An 18,984-nucleotide genomic window follows, 5' to 3' on the forward strand; every position below is an offset into this window, starting at 1 on the left:
TTCCTTCCTTCCTTCCTTCCTTCCTTCCTTCCTTCCTTCCTTCCTTCCTTCCTTCCTTCCTTCTCTCCTCTTCCCCTCATGCAGGTACTGGTGCTTGAACTCAAGGACTTGAGCTATCACTTAAGCCTGATGCTTTACCATTTGAACCATACTTCCACTTTTGACTTTTTGCTGATTAATTGGAAATAAGAATCTCTTGGATTTTTTTGCCCAGGCTGGCTTTGAGCCATGATCCTCAGATCTCAGCTTCCTTAGTAGCTAGGATGACAGGTGTGAGCCATGAGTGCCCAGTTATGGTAGTATTTTCTAATTTAAAATTATTTTGATGATTATTTTAATCTAACTTCCTTTGCAATCTTGTTTTATGCTTTTTAAGGAGATTATTATTTTGAGAGGAAGTCAGTGGCACACACAAGGGTAAGACCTTCAGGTCTGTTATTCTCATGGAAATGATTACTGTGAATTACTTGGGGTCTTGGTGATAGTGTTGAGGCCCTACAAATCTGTCTAAGCTGCTGCTGAAGACCCATGCTGGAAAGAGGCTGAGATTGACCTGTTTTGATTTCACATGTGTTAGAAATGAAATGTGCTTGGCAGAGGAGCAGTGTAGCGGATGCTTGTTCTGACCATGTTCAGCCTTAGCCTTTCCACCAGAGAATGAGACATTTGCCTACTGATCTGAGGAGTTAATTCATTTTCTTGTTTCTTTGAGAATCAGAAATAGCCTGCTGGCTTAAAAGTCTTGTTCTTGGTCTGGCCTGGGAAGATCTTGCACAAATGCTCTGCTGATGGCATTCAACTCTTTTGTCAATGTTTATGAATGAGTATGTGATGCCCAAAAGGATTCTAAATCATATAAGTTACTTCCTTTAGGAATACATGAATAAAGAATGTTAAGGCTGTTCATGTTTTTTGAATAAGCCAGTTGATACTTTTCAAGGATGGTTTCAGAGTCAGAGTGGGAAATGCTTTGGAGAGAATATAACCTTAACCTTTGAGGCTTATCTTTACTTTTATGCTTTTGGACAGTTTCTGAAGTGTAAATCCTTGAACATGTCTTGATGGTGCAAGAAAACAGAGCATTAGGAGTCAGGTGACTTAGTTCTGGTGCTGCCTCTAATTAGCTAAGGGATCTTGGGAGAATTTATAGCATCTATATTGTCATGTGTCATTAACTACTACAGAGCTTCTCCAGCTCATGTATTCTGTAACTGGAAATTTGGAGATTAATTCTGAGCTATTAAACACCTATTATATGTAAAACATTGTCTTAAACAAAGTACGATGTAGGGCCTCTTGCCCATGAGGAATTTAAAGTCTTGATTTTACCCAGTAAGTGAGTTACTTAGGTAGAACTGAAATCTCTAGAGAAAATGCAACAGTGGTACTGGAGCAGAGGCCTTCCATATTCTATATAGATTGTCTTCTTGTATGAGGTGAGTCAGGTCATTCTCAATCCTGGAAGGCACATAGATTGTCTCCCCATAATGACTATCCACTTACTTTACCCTTTATTGGAAGCATTGTGGTGAACATATATAAGAGGAAACCAAGATGCAGCTGTTTGCAGGTAATAGGGGCAAAGAGCAGTGTGTGAACAGTGTATTATCATATAAAGGAGAAGGCACACCTGAGCCTTCAGGTGCTGGCAGTTGTAGGAAGTCAGGGCATGCACAAGGAGGAAGTGGGGTAAAGACCCGTACCTTGAGAGTTGAACAGAAGTTTCTAAGAAGTGAGAAGCTGTCAGTGGGCTCAGCTATTTGGGATGCAGTCTGGCACATTGGGCCATTTTGAATGGTGGTGAATGTCTAGGTTGGGGAATGTCTAGGTATGTCTTAAGTGTTCTGATAGAATGTATAAATGTTAATGGTGAGTGCTTAGGTTTTTACTTTGGCATGCTAACATCTCATGTGTAACCTTTTCTCCCATGTTTGTATGTGTATTTTAGAAAGAACACCCAGGTTAATGCCTGATAAAGGAAGCATGTATTACCCACGGGTGCAGCATTACCGAGAACTTCTTGACTCTTTGCCAATGGATGCCTATACACACGGCTGCATTTTACATCCTGAGCTCACTGTGGACTCCATGATCCCAGCTTATGCAACCACAAGGATCCGCAGTATGTAAAAATGTTAAGGATGGCAGTTCTATTTGAGGTGCCTTTCAATTCATTCTTGAGAATGAGCATGTTTTATGATCATTGAGAGAAGACGGAACAGAGTTATGGAGTTCTGTCCCTGGATGTATGTGTTGTGGATAGATCCAGGAAGCAGTCAAATTAATCTGTGCTTCAGTCATTCCATAGAACATTTATTGTCTATAGGACCTAGTTCATCAGCTCTTGGGCTGGAGGACGAGGTGTGGAGAAAATGAGAGGGTGGTTTGTGTTAGAGAACGTGACCTGTTCTCATGAACAGGTGTACAGAGAGCCATTAGAATCTACCTGGGATGATGGACAACTGGATTCACATTCCTGGTCCTTAATTGTTACTTCCTTATATGAGGGAACTGGAGGAAAGGGTGTCTAGCCATCACCTCTGCATTAGTGATGGAGATTTATTGAGATTGAGTAGAGACCTCCAGCTTTTCCCCTCCTTCTGGTCATGATGATATGGTAGAGTCAGTGCCTGAGACATGGAGCAGAAGGAGGCATCTCTGTAGTGCAGGTGTGTGGGGCTGTGAAGGCTAGAGAAGGTGACAGTGGTTAGACTCTGGGGTGTGTGACTAGACACACCCAGTCTCAAGATGGAATGATCAAGATGTGTTGTATTCATAAACTGCTTGGTTACACAGCAACGCCTTTGTATAACTAAAGATGATAAAAAATAAAAATAAAAGAGAGAATACTATTCCATTTCAAGTATTTTTTTATTATCAGGCCAAATTGGTAACACAGAGTCTGAACTGAAGAAACTTGCTGAAGAAAACCCCGATTTACAAGAGGCATATATTGCCAAACAGAAACGGCTTAAAGTAAGTGATCAGGTTGTCCTCATCTGACACCCACTGCTAGTAAAGGTTCTTTTTGTAAAACAAGACTGTGTTTATGGGAAATCTTGTATTAAATGTTGCATTTCACCAGTGCACATTACCTTTGGCTTATGATACTCTACTTTTAGAAAGAATTTCCTTTATTACATTTAGTAGCCAAACCTAGTGATGATTGCCTGAGAAGTAGATATTGAGGGGGATAGTTGCCATGGAAAGTTATAAAATGCAAGAGGAAATTAATGAAATACTTTCAGAATCTCTCATAGCAGCTAGTCCATCATTGTAAAGCCTCATTTGGCCCGTGTCCCTTATGTATTATCCTGATTTGATCTTTTTAATCAGGAGCAATGGTTGTAGTTTGCCTTTGCCTTTTGTTGATTTCTTTCTTCACAGCCAGATAATACATAAGAGCTTCTCCTGCATCACAGGGGAGCTAACAGAAACACTCCAGCCCTTCCTCCATTTCCATCTCCTTTTATCCCTTCTTGGCTAAATGAACTCCTCAGAAGAAATGCCTGCATATAGCCATTTCCCTCACTCTCTACTCTCTTTCTTCCAACCTCTATCTTTAATCCCAACTTGTAAGGCAACTTAAATACCTTTCACAAGAGGAATTGTTTCATGTCCCTCACATTCTTTGCCTTTCCTAGTCATTTGCTTTTCTGGGAGTTGCTGGTGAGCATTGGGTCTGCTACTGAGATGTTTTCATAGCTGGATATTTCCCCTTGATCGTGCTCTGAGTTTACAGTTATTCTGTTTATTTCGATTTTCTCATAAAGAGGTTCCAATTCTAGAAGAATTTATATCTGTTTTGTGCTAAGTAGATTTTGTAAAGGGATAAGTACATATTTAGCTTTTATCTTTGTTCTTTTTTTTTTGGTTGTGGTTAATTAGTCAAAGCTACTGGATCATGACAATGTCAAATATTTGAAGAAAATACTAGATGAATTAGAGAAGGTCTTGGATCAAGTTGAAACTGAGTTGCAAAGAAGAAATGAGGAAACCCCAGGTAGGTTCTCATTTCTAATCTTTGCTGATTTCAACACAGGAATACACAGAAGAACATTCTTAGATCTCACCAAGTATGTTCTGTAATACGTGTTTTTTTTTAAACTGTTGTTTCTATTCACGGACAGTTCTAATTATGATAGCAACTGTGCTATTGAACTCAGCAAACTAGAATTTCTAATTATAATTCAGTTTGCATCTCTGTGAAATATGACTGGTGATTTTTTTCTACGCCATTTAAATTATGACTGGGAGATACCTACCTAACCCGTGTCACAAACTTGTAATTATAGTAGTTTGCCTGAATACCCTTAGTATTTGCTTGGCTGCCTTCCTTAGTTGTTTTTTTTAGGTAAACAAGCTGAAGTATCAAATGGTGGCCAGCATGTGTTAGGTAGGTTGGCTGTGAGCATCCATATATTGCACCTGAAGCCTTCAGCATGAAGCCAGGTATATACACTGGACCATTCCTTCTGTGATAACAGAGCTGAAGATCATGGTACCTGACACTTGCTTCACAGTAGGAACTTCCTTTAAATAGGTATAATCACTCCTCAGACTCCATGAGCGATGGGTTTCAGGAGCCCCTGAGGATACGGGCAGCCATGGACACTCAAGTTCTTTGTGTAAAATGGTGTATAGTATTGGCATGGAACCCATATATGTCCTCCCATTTCTTAAAGTCATCTCTAGATGATTTCTAATATGTAAAGTAGATGCTATGCAATAGTTGTTACACTGTATTGACAAGAAATAACCTCAACATGTTCAGTAGAAATGCTTTTTTACTTCCTAATAGTTTTGGTCCATGAATGCTGGAGCTGTGGGGGTGCTGGTGCTTACTATAACTGTGAAAAGACACTGAAGGAAGTTTCAGCCTTAACTTCATGCATTTGTCTAAGACATATCTCGTTCCTAAATTAATAGATACTACTTGCTGATCTGTTAACTCCTCTCCCTATAAGAGGCTCTCAACATCTGACTCCTTCATAAAATGATAGAAAGGATTTGAGGCCCAGTGACTTTGATTTCATGCAGGGGCTTGTGTGACTGACAAGTGTGACAAATGTTCCTTAGCTTAGGACACATTTGCTTGGACTGTGTGTGTGTGTGGGGGGGGAGTTATTGGAGTTTGAAGTCAGAGTCTGGTCACTGTCAGCCTTTTTCTACTCAAGGCTGGTGCTGTACCACATTAGCCACAGCTCCACTTCTGGCTTTCTGCTGGCTAATTGGAGTCTCACAGACTTTCTTGTCTGGGCTGGCTTTGAACTGTGATAATCAGATCTCAGCATCCTGAGTAGATAGGATTTTACAAGCATGAACCACTAGCAGCTGGCACTGGACTTTTGAGTTTCTATTTTATTTATTTTTATTGTAACGGTGATGTACAGGGGGGTTACAGTTACATAGGTTAGGTAATGAGTACTGTACATTTCAGTTTGAACAGTGTCATTGATTGTTTTTAAGCATAAAATTACTCAGTGAGTGTGAAAGTGTTAAGAAAATATAGTATGAACTTCATCTTTTGCTCCATTCACACTGCCTCTTCAGTCTTGCAGGTGGAGTCTGTCTGGTCCTTCCCCTAATTCTCTGTGTCCTTTTCTCTGATTAGAAGAGGGCCGGCAGCCTTGGCTCTGTGGAGAATCGTTCACGCTGGCTGATGTCTCACTTGCTGTCACACTGCATCGGCTGAAGTTCCTGGGCTTTGCAAGGAGAAATTGGGGAAATGGAAAACGACCGAACTTGGAAACCTATTATGAGCGTGTCTTGAAGAGAAAAACGTTCAACAAGGTTCTAGGACATGTCAACAATATATTAATCTCGGCAGTGCTGCCAACAGCATTCCGGGTGGCCAAAAAAAGGGCCCCAAAAGTTCTTGGCACCACCCTTGTGGTTGGTTTGCTTGCAGGAATGGGATACTTTGCTTTTGTGCTTTTCAGAAAGAGACTCGGCAGCATGGTTTTAGCACTTAGACCCAGACCACATTATTTCTAGGCTTGTTGGCGTTTGGTGGTGGCAACTCATCCAGCCACTCAGCTACACCTTTGTCTACTCTCCCAGACCCAGTGAAGAATGATCCTGGGCAATAAGTAGACAGCATAATTTACTTTACTCTTTGGATAGTTTATGTGAAAAGAGGAAATTATGAAATGGTTTTGTGGACTGGACAAATGACTTATTTATAAGCCTGAACAAAACCATCCTTAAAATGTGTGTAAACTCAAGATATGCCAACACTGACAGGTAGACTAGACCTTTAACTCAAATGTTGGTTAAATTCTAGGGTTGTTTTTTTTTTTTTTTGACAGAGGCTTATGATAATCAGGCAGTAGTAATGACCTGACACTGCCTAGAGCCACATCTGGAAGTGTTGAGTGGTAAGTAGTGATAGTGTTTTCCCTGGGAACACAGAAGAAGGGGTTCAGGCAGGTCATAGCACTGCTTCATCTTACCATTTCCAGTAGACTGGGAAGTTACTGAGGGCAGGCTTTACACACATCGCATTGCATTTGGCTTTAGGTACTTGTGAATCTTAGTGATTTAATAAGATTAAATGATTACATACTTGAGCATGAGATGTCCATTGAAACATGTCTGCCTGGCATTTATGTGTCTATCTTAAGTGACATTAAGATAGCCCCTCTAAGTCCTCAATTTGATGGCACCTGGGAGCCATTACTGCTGTGGATTGCTGTGTCCAGTCTAGGGGCCTTGGATTCCTCAACCCTCTTTATGCACAAAAATAGCATGTGGAGGAATGTTCTAGGTGATTAGTAGCATGGCTTATGGCTGGGGTGGTGTAGATTTTGATTTTACTTTTTATTTAGGGAGACTAGTACATCCATACACACACTGTTGTCCAGGCCTTGTGTCTATTTATCATCGACAAAAGCCTTAAGTCAAAGAGGAATGGAAAGCTTTAGCCTTAGCCCTGAGCCATTAATTTGGGGTTGGTGGTAGATGAAATACTTATAGTCAATGATGTCCATTTGTAATCATCCATTATGTGCAAGTGTTTGGGGTGGGGGAGATAGCTTAGTCTGTCAGGTAGAGACAGTCCTAGTATTTCCCAGGGACAGCCACAGCCATGGGACTGCAGTGAATGATCTGTACTCAGGAAAACTCTTTGTGGTAACAGGGAGGCAGTTTCTCTGGAGCTAGCTGTCAAGGCATTGGGAGCTGTTCCAGGGCCTGGTGTGTAGCTAGCACAGAAATGATGAGATGCTAACCTTAGATAGCCAAAGAATGTGCTGACTGTTTTCTTTTATAGCTTTACGTAGTTGTGTAAAGGAGTTGCATTTTAACAAAGCAGTTTATGAATATAATGTAGCTTGACCAATGTCACCTTTTCAACATTCTCGCCCAAACCTCCCAACTTAGCCTCCCCCCACTTTTCTTAATTTTGTAGGATACACTTTGGAATCTTGACTACATCTTCCCTACTGTCTGTCCCTTCTTTTGTTTACCACTTTCCCCTGGACCTCACCCTACTCCTTTCAAGTACCTGTTTCCTGGTGTTTATTTTATTGAAGTTTGATTTTGCCTTTAAAAAGGATTAAAGTATATTTGAGTTCTCCCTTGAATCTACCATATTTCAGTTAATAGGTTTGCATACACTGGCTTACAACCCAGTGTATTTATTTATATATTTATTAATAGGAAAGAGTTATGCCTAGGAAACAGGATTTTTTTGATGGCAAAACAATTCTGTAATAACATCTTGATTCTGTCATTCCATTTCATAATCTGGTTATATTAGAAAATCCTGATGAACTAATACACTAAAATGTAGTAATTACCCAAAAGCTGAGGACAACAACAGTGAATATACTTGCAGCTTTTAATCATGTCTTGATTTTAACATCAGTGTATCATCAAACCTAGTGTCTGATCTGATTGCTCCTTGCCGAGACATTTCCCATCCATGAATTCTGGAAAGAACCACAGAAATGATCATTTGGTAGTTGGTGGTGTTTTGGAATTCTTTGTTTCTCTTTAGAGACAAGAACTGAAGAGAGACACGAAGACACAAAACTTGGATTTTTAAAATTTTTATTTTACTGTCAAAGTGATGTACAGAGGGGTTACAGTTACCTGCATAAGGAAGTGAGTACATTTCTTGTCAAACTTGTTACCCCCTTCCCTCATTTTTCTCCCACTTTCCCTCTCTCCCCCGAACTGTACAGCTTAGTTCCAACATATTGTCTTGTGAGTATCACTGTTGCATTGGTTCAACCTTTGTCCTTTGTCTCACCAGTTAAAACTTGGATTTTTTAAGGAAATATCTACAAAGGATATTTACCTGTGACAATGTAAAGAATATGGATTGGTTTTTCTTTCAATATGTATTACTGAAATAGGAGGGAAATATCTGTGCTATTCTTGTGTAGCTTCATTGGAGGTAGTAAATGTGAAGCATCCTAAAAAATTTGATTTGTTACTGGGACACTTGTATTATTATTCCTCCTTAAAATGTGTATCATGCTAGTGATATAATGACCACTAGATGTCGCTGCACACCCAGAGGTCTGAGATTGGGTGTCAGGTTTGGCATGCTTGAAATGTTTCAAATGAAGAAAAACATGAATGATCTTAGCTTCTGCCTCAAGGGCATCTGCATCAAGGTTATCTACATGTAAAAAAAGCTTGAGGGAAATGTAATATTGATTACTAATGCATTCTAAGTGGTAATTGCACCCTTGCTGTAAAGAGTTGAACAACACCATTAGGTAAATAGCCACTTTTGCATATTTTCTTTTTCACAGTTATTAGTACTATACATTTTTCCAAAGTTTGTATAAATATCATGATTAGAAGATGCCTGAGGTACTAATATTAGCCATGCTGGTCATTTATGTCTTAACTTACATTTTTTATTGTTACTGTGATATATGCCCTTTGAATCTCAAATAATTATAAATCATCTGCTCAGTTTTTAGTAATTATTGCTGTCGATGTGGAGTAGTAGATTTTTGGTGTTGTGGAATATCACAGGGAGATCAAGATGCTATTCTGCCTGTAAGTTCAATAAAAGTCATTGGCAAATAAATAATGAACCATAAGACAGAGTACTCATTTTGCCATATGTTTTGAAAAAAAAAAGATAGGTATTTATGTTGTGTATTTAAAATCAAAGTAGCTTATGGTAATTAGAAACGGTAAAATAAGCAGAACTTTGGAACTGAAGATATGCAGTTATAGGATGTGTATTTTACTTGCATTTAAGTTACTGATTCAGCTCATTTAAATATGCACAATTTTTTGTTTTTTGGGTCCGGTCATGGGCCTGAACTCTGGGCCTGGGTGCTGTCCCTCAGCTCTTCAGCTCAAGGCTAGCGCTTTACCACTTGAGCCACAGCGCCACTTCCAGCTTTTTTCTTTTGCTTATGTGGTGCTGAGGAATCGAACCTAGGGCCTCATGCATGCAAGGCAAGCACTCTACCATTGAGCCACCTTCCCAGCCCATGCACAATTTTTTGGTTAAAATGAATAACAGCCTAAAGAATAACATTGATCCTGGCTATGAATGCAAGTCTTCTATAGCCAGTAAGTGAGAACATGAGCATAAATACTAAGAGTATTGTCTTTGCAATCATTTTGTTACATGTTTATATAGCATTTCATGAGTTACTCTTACTGGGGCTTCAACTCAACTGTGCCTGTGCTCTTGTTCTGCTTTTTCCATCAAAGCTGGTGGTTAATGGAAGATAAGAGTCTTATAGACTTTTCTGTCTTGGTCTGGCTTTGAACCTTGATCTCAGATCTCAACCTCCTGAATAGCTAGGATTACAGGTGGGAACCACTAGTGACTAGCCTATGTGACTCTCCTCTCCTTTCCTCTCCTCTGCTCTCCTCTCCTCTCCTCTCCCCTTCCCTCCCTCTCTGTATTCCTCTCCCCCTCCCCTCCCTGCACCTTCCTCTCTCCCTGCCTCCCTCCCTCCTTCCTTCCCTCCCTTCCTTCCTTCTTTTTCTCCCTTCGGTCTCCCTCCCTCCCTCCTTCTCTCCCTCCCTCCCTACCTCCTTCCCTCCCTCTCTCCCTTCCTCCCTTCCTTCCTTCTCCTTTTTCTCCCTTCTGTCTTTCATGGTATTGGGTTTTGAATATGGCCTTGCACTTGCTAAGGAGGCTTTCTACCCCTTGAGTCATATCCTCAGACTTTCTTTGCTTTTGTAACTTTTCAAATAGATCCAGGATTTTTGCCCAAGCTGGACTGGACTGTGAGCCTATTTAATTCTGCATAGCTAGGATGACAGGTGCATGCCACCATACACAACTTTATATTGGTTGGGATAGGGTCTTGCAGACATTTTGCCTGGATTGTTCTGAAACTTTGAACCTCCACATCTCCTCCTCAGAAGCTAGCAATACAGGTGTGAGCTACCACATTTAGCTTGTTTTTGATTTTGCTTTTTGTAAGGTAAATTAAATAGGTAGGTTTAATTAGGTAGCTGATGAAGAGAACACCATGCAGTATCCAGGCAGAAGAAAAGTTTATTTTACTGAACTGCTTGCCCGTGGAGGCACACAGGCTGAAAGGTCCAAGGTCTCCCCTGGGTTTAAGTAGGGAAGGGGCGGGGGGAGGGGGGGAAGGTGTGGCCAGGTGTGGCTAGGTAGCCCGGAGGTATGGACATACCTTATGCAGATGTGACCTCAGGGCCTAGGACCCTCCCATGGTCTGATAGAGATGTGACTGGGGTGCCCAGGACATGACCTTGGAGGAGGAGGGGGAGGTGACTGCTTCCAGGTGACACAGAGGAATCTGCATCACCTTCACAGGGTGGACCTTACACCTGACAGAGAGGTTACAATCACATGAGCAAGGTAATGAGTACATTTCTTATCAAGCACTTTTGCCTCCGCCTTTGTTTCCCCTTCCCATCCCTGCCCTCCAACCTCCCCCCCTTGCCAAAGTTGTAAAGTTCGTTTTTTTGACATAACATCTTGTACATCTCATTGTTGCAATGGGTCCACCTGTATCCCTATTTAAGCCTTGCTTACTTCACTTAATGTAATTTTTTCTTTCTTTTTATTGTGTACCACATTGTAGTTTTATTTATTTTTATTAATTTTTTTATTGTGAGAATACTGTACAGAGGGGTTACAATTACATGGACAAGATAACGAGTACATTTCTTATCAAGCATTGTTGCCTCCTCTTTGTTTCCCCTTCCCATCCCTTCCCATCTTCCCCCATACTCCCACCCGATCCTTCTCCTCCCCCAAGCCAGGCCCAAAGAAACATAGGTCCCATGGTTTCCCTTATTTGCAATAACTAATATATGTGAGTCAAGCAGAAAAAGTCAGATAAGTTGATGTTAGGGGAATGAACCCCAAGATAAGTATTCAAATGTTTTTTGTTTTTTTTCCTTTCATGCCATTGTTTCTAACATATATATAAGATGATTTCTATGTTGCTTTGTATGTCCCTCCCCCACGGTATAACCCCTGTTTTCACTGTATTTGATGTTGGTATAATTTGTGGAGGGGAAGGGAAAAAACAAATCGTTTAACTAGGGATACAGGTGGACCCTTTGCAACAATGAGATGTACAAGTCGATATGTCGAAAAACAAACTTAATATAATTTTTTCCAAGTCTTCCATTTCCTAACAAATGGGGTGATATCATTCCTTCTAATGGAGGCATAGAATTCCATTGTGTATATATACCACATTTTCTTGATCCATTCATCTACTACTGAGGGGCATCTGGGTTGGTTCCATATCTTAGCTATGGTAAATAATGCTGCAATAAACATAGTTGTGTTGGTAGCTTTAGTATGGCCTTGTTTGTGATCATTTGGGTAAATGCCTAAAAATGGGATTGCTGGGTCATAGGGGAGCTCTATGTGGAGTCTTTTGAGGAACCTCCATACTACTTTCTAAAGTGGTTGAACAAGTTTACACTCCCACCAACAATGCAGTAAGGTTCCCTTCTGTTCACATCCCCTCCAGCATCTGTTGTTATTAGAGTTCTTGATTATAGCCATTCTAACTGGGGTGAGGTGGTATCTCAATGTTGTTTGATTTACATTTCTTTTATGACTAGGGAGGTTAAGCATTTCTTCATGCGTCTATTGGCCATCCTTCTTTCCTCTTCAGAGAAGTTTCTCTTTAAGTTTTTAGCCCACTTGTTTATTAGGCAGTTGTTTCTTTGAGGATTTGTTGTTGGGGAATTTAATTTTTTGAGTTCCAGGTATATTTTAGATATGAGACCCTTGTCTGTTGTATGGCTAGTGAAGATCTTCTCCTAATCCGTGGGCTTTCTATTGATCTTGCTAGCTATGTCCTTTGCCATGCAGAAGCTCTGCAATTTCATGCAATCCGGTGTGTCCAACCTTTCTTTGATTTGTTGTGTTTCCGGGTCTCTATTAAGAAAATTTCGGCCTGTACCAAGGAGACCTAGGGTTTCTCCTATTCTGTCCTGTAATATTTTCAGGGTGCTTTGATTCCAAAGTCTTTGATCCATTTGGAGTTGATTCTGGTACAGGATGATATATAAGGATCTAACTTTAGCTTTCTACAAGTGATTAACCAATGTTTCAAGCACCATTTTCTGAAGAGGCTGTCTTTCTTCCATTCTATTTTTTTTAGCTCCCTTATCAAAGATTAGATGGCCATAGGTCTGTGGGTTCATTTCTGGGTTTTCAATTCTATTCCATTTGGACCTTACACTTTTGAGGCAAGGTGGTGCTATGTTGCCAGGGCTGGCCACATCATCCTGCATCAGCCTCCTGAAAGCTGGGATTACAGTCATGCAGCACCATGTCTGGCTTATTTATATTTTTGGCAGAGCTAGATAAAGATGTAAAATGAATATACAGCTTACTGTTTACAGCTTTTGTAATAATAACCATTATTCTAATTATCAAATAAAAGTAGTATACTATTTTTGCTTTACCCTGGACCATGTAAAGTAAATGGAAGTCTAATTGACCTAGACTTTCTTGTGTTTTCATACAAAACAGGCAAGAAAACTCAATGTCTGTGGAAAATCAAATGAATATATAACTGTAGTTTATTCAGGGGAAAAATCCCCACTGTAAGGATATAAAAGTCAAGTTAATACAGTGAATAAGTCAGTATTTAGACATAATCTTAAATGTTAATGTTAAATATTTTCTCATCTCAACTTTGATTGGAATACCTTAGTTTTGTAACACTTCAAATTGTTATATTTCACTAGGTAGGCTAGGAGATTTCAAGCTAAGAGAGGAAATGTAATTTCTAGTTTGAGGATGAAAGTTTGTTTTTAATCATGCATAACATGAAAATGAAGAAAAAGGGAGCACATGGACTCTATGGACAAGAAAAGCAGGATACCAACAAAAGTGATAGCCTTTATCCCATGCAAATGGGACAAGGTTTGGACTTTCCTCTCAGGAGCAAGGAAAGACTGGGAGATAGAAGAGGAAGTAGCCAAATAGGGCAGGCTCCCAAGTAGAAGACAACAAAGCCGCACAGAGCTTTGGACAAAGCATACTTACACTGGGCCTTGATGGACTCTTCCATTTCAACAGGGTGGCACATGTCATCCAGTTATCTTGTCATCAAATTCTTTTGTGAGGGTTGCACTTGCTTTCCTTCTGCTTTTTCACTTTCTTCATTATGTATACATTGGCTTCCTGATGCATACATACATACATATGATGCTGATATCTATATCTATATCTATATATATCTATATGTTGTTATTGAGCTGCCCTCATGCAAGAAGGCAATAGTAAGGGTGAAAATATACAGAAGTTAGAGAAAGAGAGTAAAAGTATTGAGTTTCCATGCCAACAGCAATATTCACATGATTTTTAAGGCATATGTCTAGCACCAATTAGCATAATTTTTTACATCATTAAATTAAACTATGCTTTGAGTTTAGGTATCTGATAGCTAATAAAATTACCTCCAAATCACTAAATACACAGCATAATGAAAGGATATGTTTTCAGAGATTCTACATTTGTTAAGTTTAGTGCATAAAAATTTGCTTTAAGAAAATAATATTGAACAGAGTTTTTAATATTAATTACTAAAGCCCAAATGGTGAAAGGGTGAGAAAGGCCACACATTCTTCTCATGACTCTATCCATTCTTTTGCAATATGGTATTGGCAAGACTGCCTTCAAGAAATGGCATCTGAGCTGGATGCTGGTGGCTCACGCCTGTAATCCTAGCTACTCAGGAGGCTGAGATCTGAGGATCACGGTTCAAAGCCAGCCCAGGCAGGAAAGTCTGTGAGACTCTTATCTCCAATAAACCCCCACAAAACTGGAGGTGGCGCTGTGGCTCAAGTGGTAGCGCACAAGCCTTGAGGGACAGCACCCAGGCCCAGAGTTCAAGCCCCACAACCACCACCACCACCACCACCAACAACAACAACAAAAGAAATGGCATATGTGCAGGACACAGTACAACCATAAGAGGCTTACCAGAGAGCAACTTGCTAAACCTGCTGAACTCATTGGAGGTACACTGAGGTGAAACGAAGTGCCACACACCTTGTCATCCTCCAGGCAGAAAAAGGCTTATCAGGTTTTTGAATTCTGATATTGGCAGTAGTGTGGGCCAGATAACTCCTTAGAGTGAAATGTTTGTGTGCTGGGAGATGCGTCCAGCCCTTCCACCCTCTACTCATTAAACATCAGCGGTGCCCTCCATCCTAGTTGTGACAACCCCAGTTTCTCCATTCGTTGCCATGTGTCCCATGTGAAAAAACATCTGTACCTGAAGATTATTGCTGAGTTATAACAGTTCCTGAAACCAAGCCTTGACAAGATCCGCAGAGGAGATATATGTTAGAAGCTGATTCCTGCCATGGAAGAGGTGAGTGGAAAGCCTTTTGGGGTTCCATACTTACCCCAGAAAATAAAACCAAACCTAAGTTGCCAATTTAAAGATGATTAGTAAAACTGAGCTGCTTACTAGAACAAAAATTAATACCCTAATTTATAACAGAGATAGAAAAATCCAGTCTCTAAGAGGTATCACTGATGATGTCCTGTAGGCAGGAACAATTCCTAGACAAGCAAAGACACATGATTGTGTAAATAAAAAAGGAATAGTACATAGAAACAATGAGATATAACCCAACTCTTAGATCAGCAAAGCCTTTCAAGCTTACCCACGGTATACTCATATAGAATTAAAAGAAAATGTTGTCTAATAAGGTGAGTACATAGAAAGCCTCAGCAGAGAAATAAACCACTAAAAGAGACCAGAAGGAGCTGGATACAGTGGCACTACCGGTAATGCCAGTACTTGGGAGGGAGAAGAGGGTAGCAAGTTTGAGACTAGCCTAGACTCATAGCAAAATGAAAACTCTGGAACAGAAAATTCCTATAGCCTGAAGGGAAAAATCCACTGGATGGGCTTCACAGTTAATTAGTGTTGGCAGTGTATTTGTATAGCCTGATGTGTGAGGAGGGTGTCCTATATATTCAGGAATGGGAAGAAGGAAAGGGGAAGTGCCAATGGGAAATACTATAATTTTAATGAAATACTCTGATAAAAATGTGTTGTTAGCTCTGGGGAAAAGTAAATTTGAAACCTAGCCAAGCAAAAGAATAGACAAAGGGAGAACAAAGGCAGCAGTGTACTGACTGGACACTGTTGAAAATGAACTATATAACTTGTGAATGGGGGAAAACTGGGAGAGAGAGAGGGAAGGAGTAACATTATCCAAAAAGAAATGTACTCTACCTGACTTATGTAACTGCAACCCCTCTGTATGTCACCATAATAATAATAATAAATCAAATTAAAATAAGAATAGCCAAGTATTCAATAGACGACAGAGGAATAAAATGCCAGTGAAAAAGGCAGCAGAACCAGGAAGCAGAGGGACAAATGGAAAAAAATAGCAAGATTGCAAGCACACAGTATACCAACAAATCGCATGCAAATGAAATGCAAACCTTGTCCAGAAAATGTCCCAAATTATAGGTCACAGAGCAAAGGTTAAATCAAAATGGAAAATGAAGCATATTCTAGTTATAAGAGATGGCCTCTAAAATTAAAATTTTGTATGACTTGAACATGAAAGTATGGAAAGTAACATGCGAGGCATATTGTACCAGGAAACTTGGGTAGCTATGTTAAGTTCAGAAAAAGTAGATTTTAAACAGAGATTAAGAGGGACATTTACCAATCACAAAAGGAGCATCATTAGGTTGACCAGCAATCATAAATGTACATTCATACTACAGCAAAGCATTAAAATTCATGTCATCAAAACTGGTAACTGATGGAAAATGTAGCTGGAGAACTTACCACCATTTATCTCAGTTACTAATGGAACAAGTAGACAAAGTTCAGTTTGGATACAGAATATGTGAGAATACTAATAACTAACTTGAGCTAATGAACCTTTATAAAACATTGTACACAGTCTTTTCAAGTACATAGAGTGTTTATCATGGTTGACATACTAAACCAGAAACAAGGTGCAACACTTTTCCAAAAATATTAATATAAGAGTATACTATATAACCAAAGCAGAATAAATTAAAAGTCAAGAATGACAACATTGGAAAATCTCTCCAGATACTTGGAGATGCAATAATACACATCTAGTATGGAGCTGAAGGAAGAAATTATGAGGAGATAAAGTATTTGTTTGAATTATAATGAAAATACAGCATTTCAAAATTTATAGGATATGGTAAAACAGAGCTTAGAGGGAAATGTACAGCTTTAAGTACTTGAATTAGAAGGAAAGGAAGGCTTACAAGTTAAAATTGACAATAATTATACTTACTTCTGGAGTACAGTAGGATAATTTGATGAATAAATGCAGCGTGTAATGATGTTTGTAATGAAAGTTTTCACTTTAAGAGATGCAGCTACTCTTTAAGCTGCTCTTAGATACAAAGAGAATGGAAGGAAGAGATCAGTTGTGCAGAAATCCACAATACAGAAAGAAAAACTAGCAAAGCTCAAAATACGTTCTTTAAAAGATAAATAAAATTAATAACCCTAAAAGCACAAATACAGAACTAGAGAAACACAAACTACCAAGATCACAAATAAAGGAAGGAATATCATTTTATAGTCTACAAAAGGTTAAAATGTGTAAATTCATCTTTGAAAGCCACAATGTTTCAAAAGTGATTCATAAAGTGAGAAATTGGGATAGTCAAATTCTCTGAAAGAAATAGAAACTGTAGTAAAACTTTATAAAGAAAAAGCAAAAGAGAAATGTAAAGCTCAGATGCTTTCAATAACTTCTAGCATGCTGCAGTAGAAAATAATAGTAAACTTTATCGGATAATTTCAAAATAATAGTAAACTTTATCAGAACTGGGGCTGGGGATGGCTTAGCGTGCATGACGCCCTGCTTGGTACAAAAAAAGGAGAAAGAAATAAGAGAAAGAAGTGCTTCCAAAATTATTTTATGAGACCAGTGTAACTTTGATCTAAAAACAAGTTTCAAGAGACCAAAACAGAGACCAAGTATCTCTCACAAGCACAGATTTGAATCTGAATACAATGCAATAAAATAATGAGAATAAAATATTGACAAGTTAAATCCACTGATGAATGAAAAGAATACACCGTACGTTATGATTGAATGAAGCTTCTGAAGGAATATGAGCTTGATTTAATGTTTTAAAGTCACATGATGTAATCAGTCACACTGAATAGAGATTAAACACAGTAAATACAGTTTTTGTTTTTTAGAAGTAATGGGGTTTGTACCTGCTAGGCAGGTACTCAAGCCCACGAGCTATTGTTCCCAGCCCTTTTGGCTTTAGTTAGATTTAGTTACAGTCTCATGGTTTTACCTCGAGCTGGCCTCAGACAGAGATCTCTTTGCTGTGGCTTCCTTCCTAGCCAGATGACAGGTATGTGTGTCAGTAAGATGGGGCTCTCACTGAGTTTTTGCCTAGTCTGGCCGCAAATCATCACTTTACCAATCTCTGCCTCCTAAGAAATATAGGGATTACAGATATGAGCTACCATACTCACCTAGAACCTTTTTTTGATAAAATTCAACACATAGTCATATTAAAAGACCAATATATTAGTCATAGAAGGAAACTTCTTTAATAAACATACACGAAAAATTCAAAGGTAATATACCTAGTGGGGAAAAAACTGAACTTTTCTCTGTATAGGTCAGAAATAAAACCAAGATACCTTCTGTCATCATTTCTATGGGACTAATAACCAGTGCAATAAAGCAACTAAGACATAAAAGGCAGGGAATTGAAAAGAAAGAAGAAAAAAATTAATTTGTAATGGATATATCTATAGACTATTTTTTATGGTTTCTAAGGAAACACTTAGAAATACTTAGTGAAGTTTGCAAAATCACAGAAGACAAGATTAATTTACAAGACTCAATTAGGATTATTGTATAGCAGCAACATACAATTGAAAACAGCTTAATAATTTCTTTCATAGTACATCAAAGAAGATAAAATATCTAGTATTCACCAGTGCCAGACAGCTAAGCGGAAAGTTCATATTACTTAATAAGAAGCCAGGTTCTGGCAGCTTAGTCCTCTAATAGCTGCTTAGGGGCTGAGATGTGAGGGATTACAGTTTGAAGCCAACTTGAGCAGCAAAGACTGAGTCTCTTTTCTCCAATTAGCTACCAAAAAAGCCAGAAGTGGAGCTGTGGCACAGGTGGTAGAGTGCCAGTCTTGAGTGAAAAGACTCAGGCACAGCCCCCAAGCAATGAATTCGAAACCCAGTATTGGTACACACAAACACACACACACACACACACACAACACACACACACACACACACACACACACACACACACACACACCCTCAATAAGAGGTTGTAAAAAGATCTAAATAGAAACCAGGTGCCGGTGGCTCATACCTGTAATGCTAGCTATTCAGGAGGCTGAGATCTGAGGATCATGATTCAAAGCCAGCCTGGGCAGAATCCATGAGACTCTTATCTCCAATTAACCACCAAAACAAGCCAGAAATAGAGCTATGGCTCAAGTGGTGGTATGCTAGCCTTGACCAA

At 39.2% G+C, this 18,984-nt stretch overlaps 1 protein-coding gene across 1 annotated transcript in view; it reads left to right on the forward strand.

The window, feature by feature from the left end:
* The window catches only part of Gdap1 (ganglioside induced differentiation associated protein 1), an 11,100-nt gene extending 4,938 nt beyond the window's left edge, over window positions 1-6,162 (forward strand). The window contains exons 3-6 of the mRNA XM_013028436.1: window positions 1,949-2,122; window positions 2,882-2,976; window positions 3,889-4,003; window positions 5,615-6,162. Of these exons, the coding sequence (XP_012883890.1) occupies window positions 1,949-2,122; window positions 2,882-2,976; window positions 3,889-4,003; window positions 5,615-5,997 (767 nt within the window). The 3' untranslated portion in view covers window positions 5,998-6,162. The remainder of the gene's footprint in view (window positions 1-1,948; window positions 2,123-2,881; window positions 2,977-3,888; window positions 4,004-5,614) is intronic.
* The last annotated feature ends 12,822 nt before the right edge of the window (window positions 6,163-18,984 follow it).

Source organism: Dipodomys ordii, unplaced genomic scaffold (assembly GCF_000151885.1).
Source record: "Dipodomys ordii isolate 6190 unplaced genomic scaffold, Dord_2.0 Scaffold109, whole genome shotgun sequence".
NCBI classification, from domain to species: domain Eukaryota; kingdom Metazoa; phylum Chordata; class Mammalia; order Rodentia; family Heteromyidae; genus Dipodomys; species Dipodomys ordii.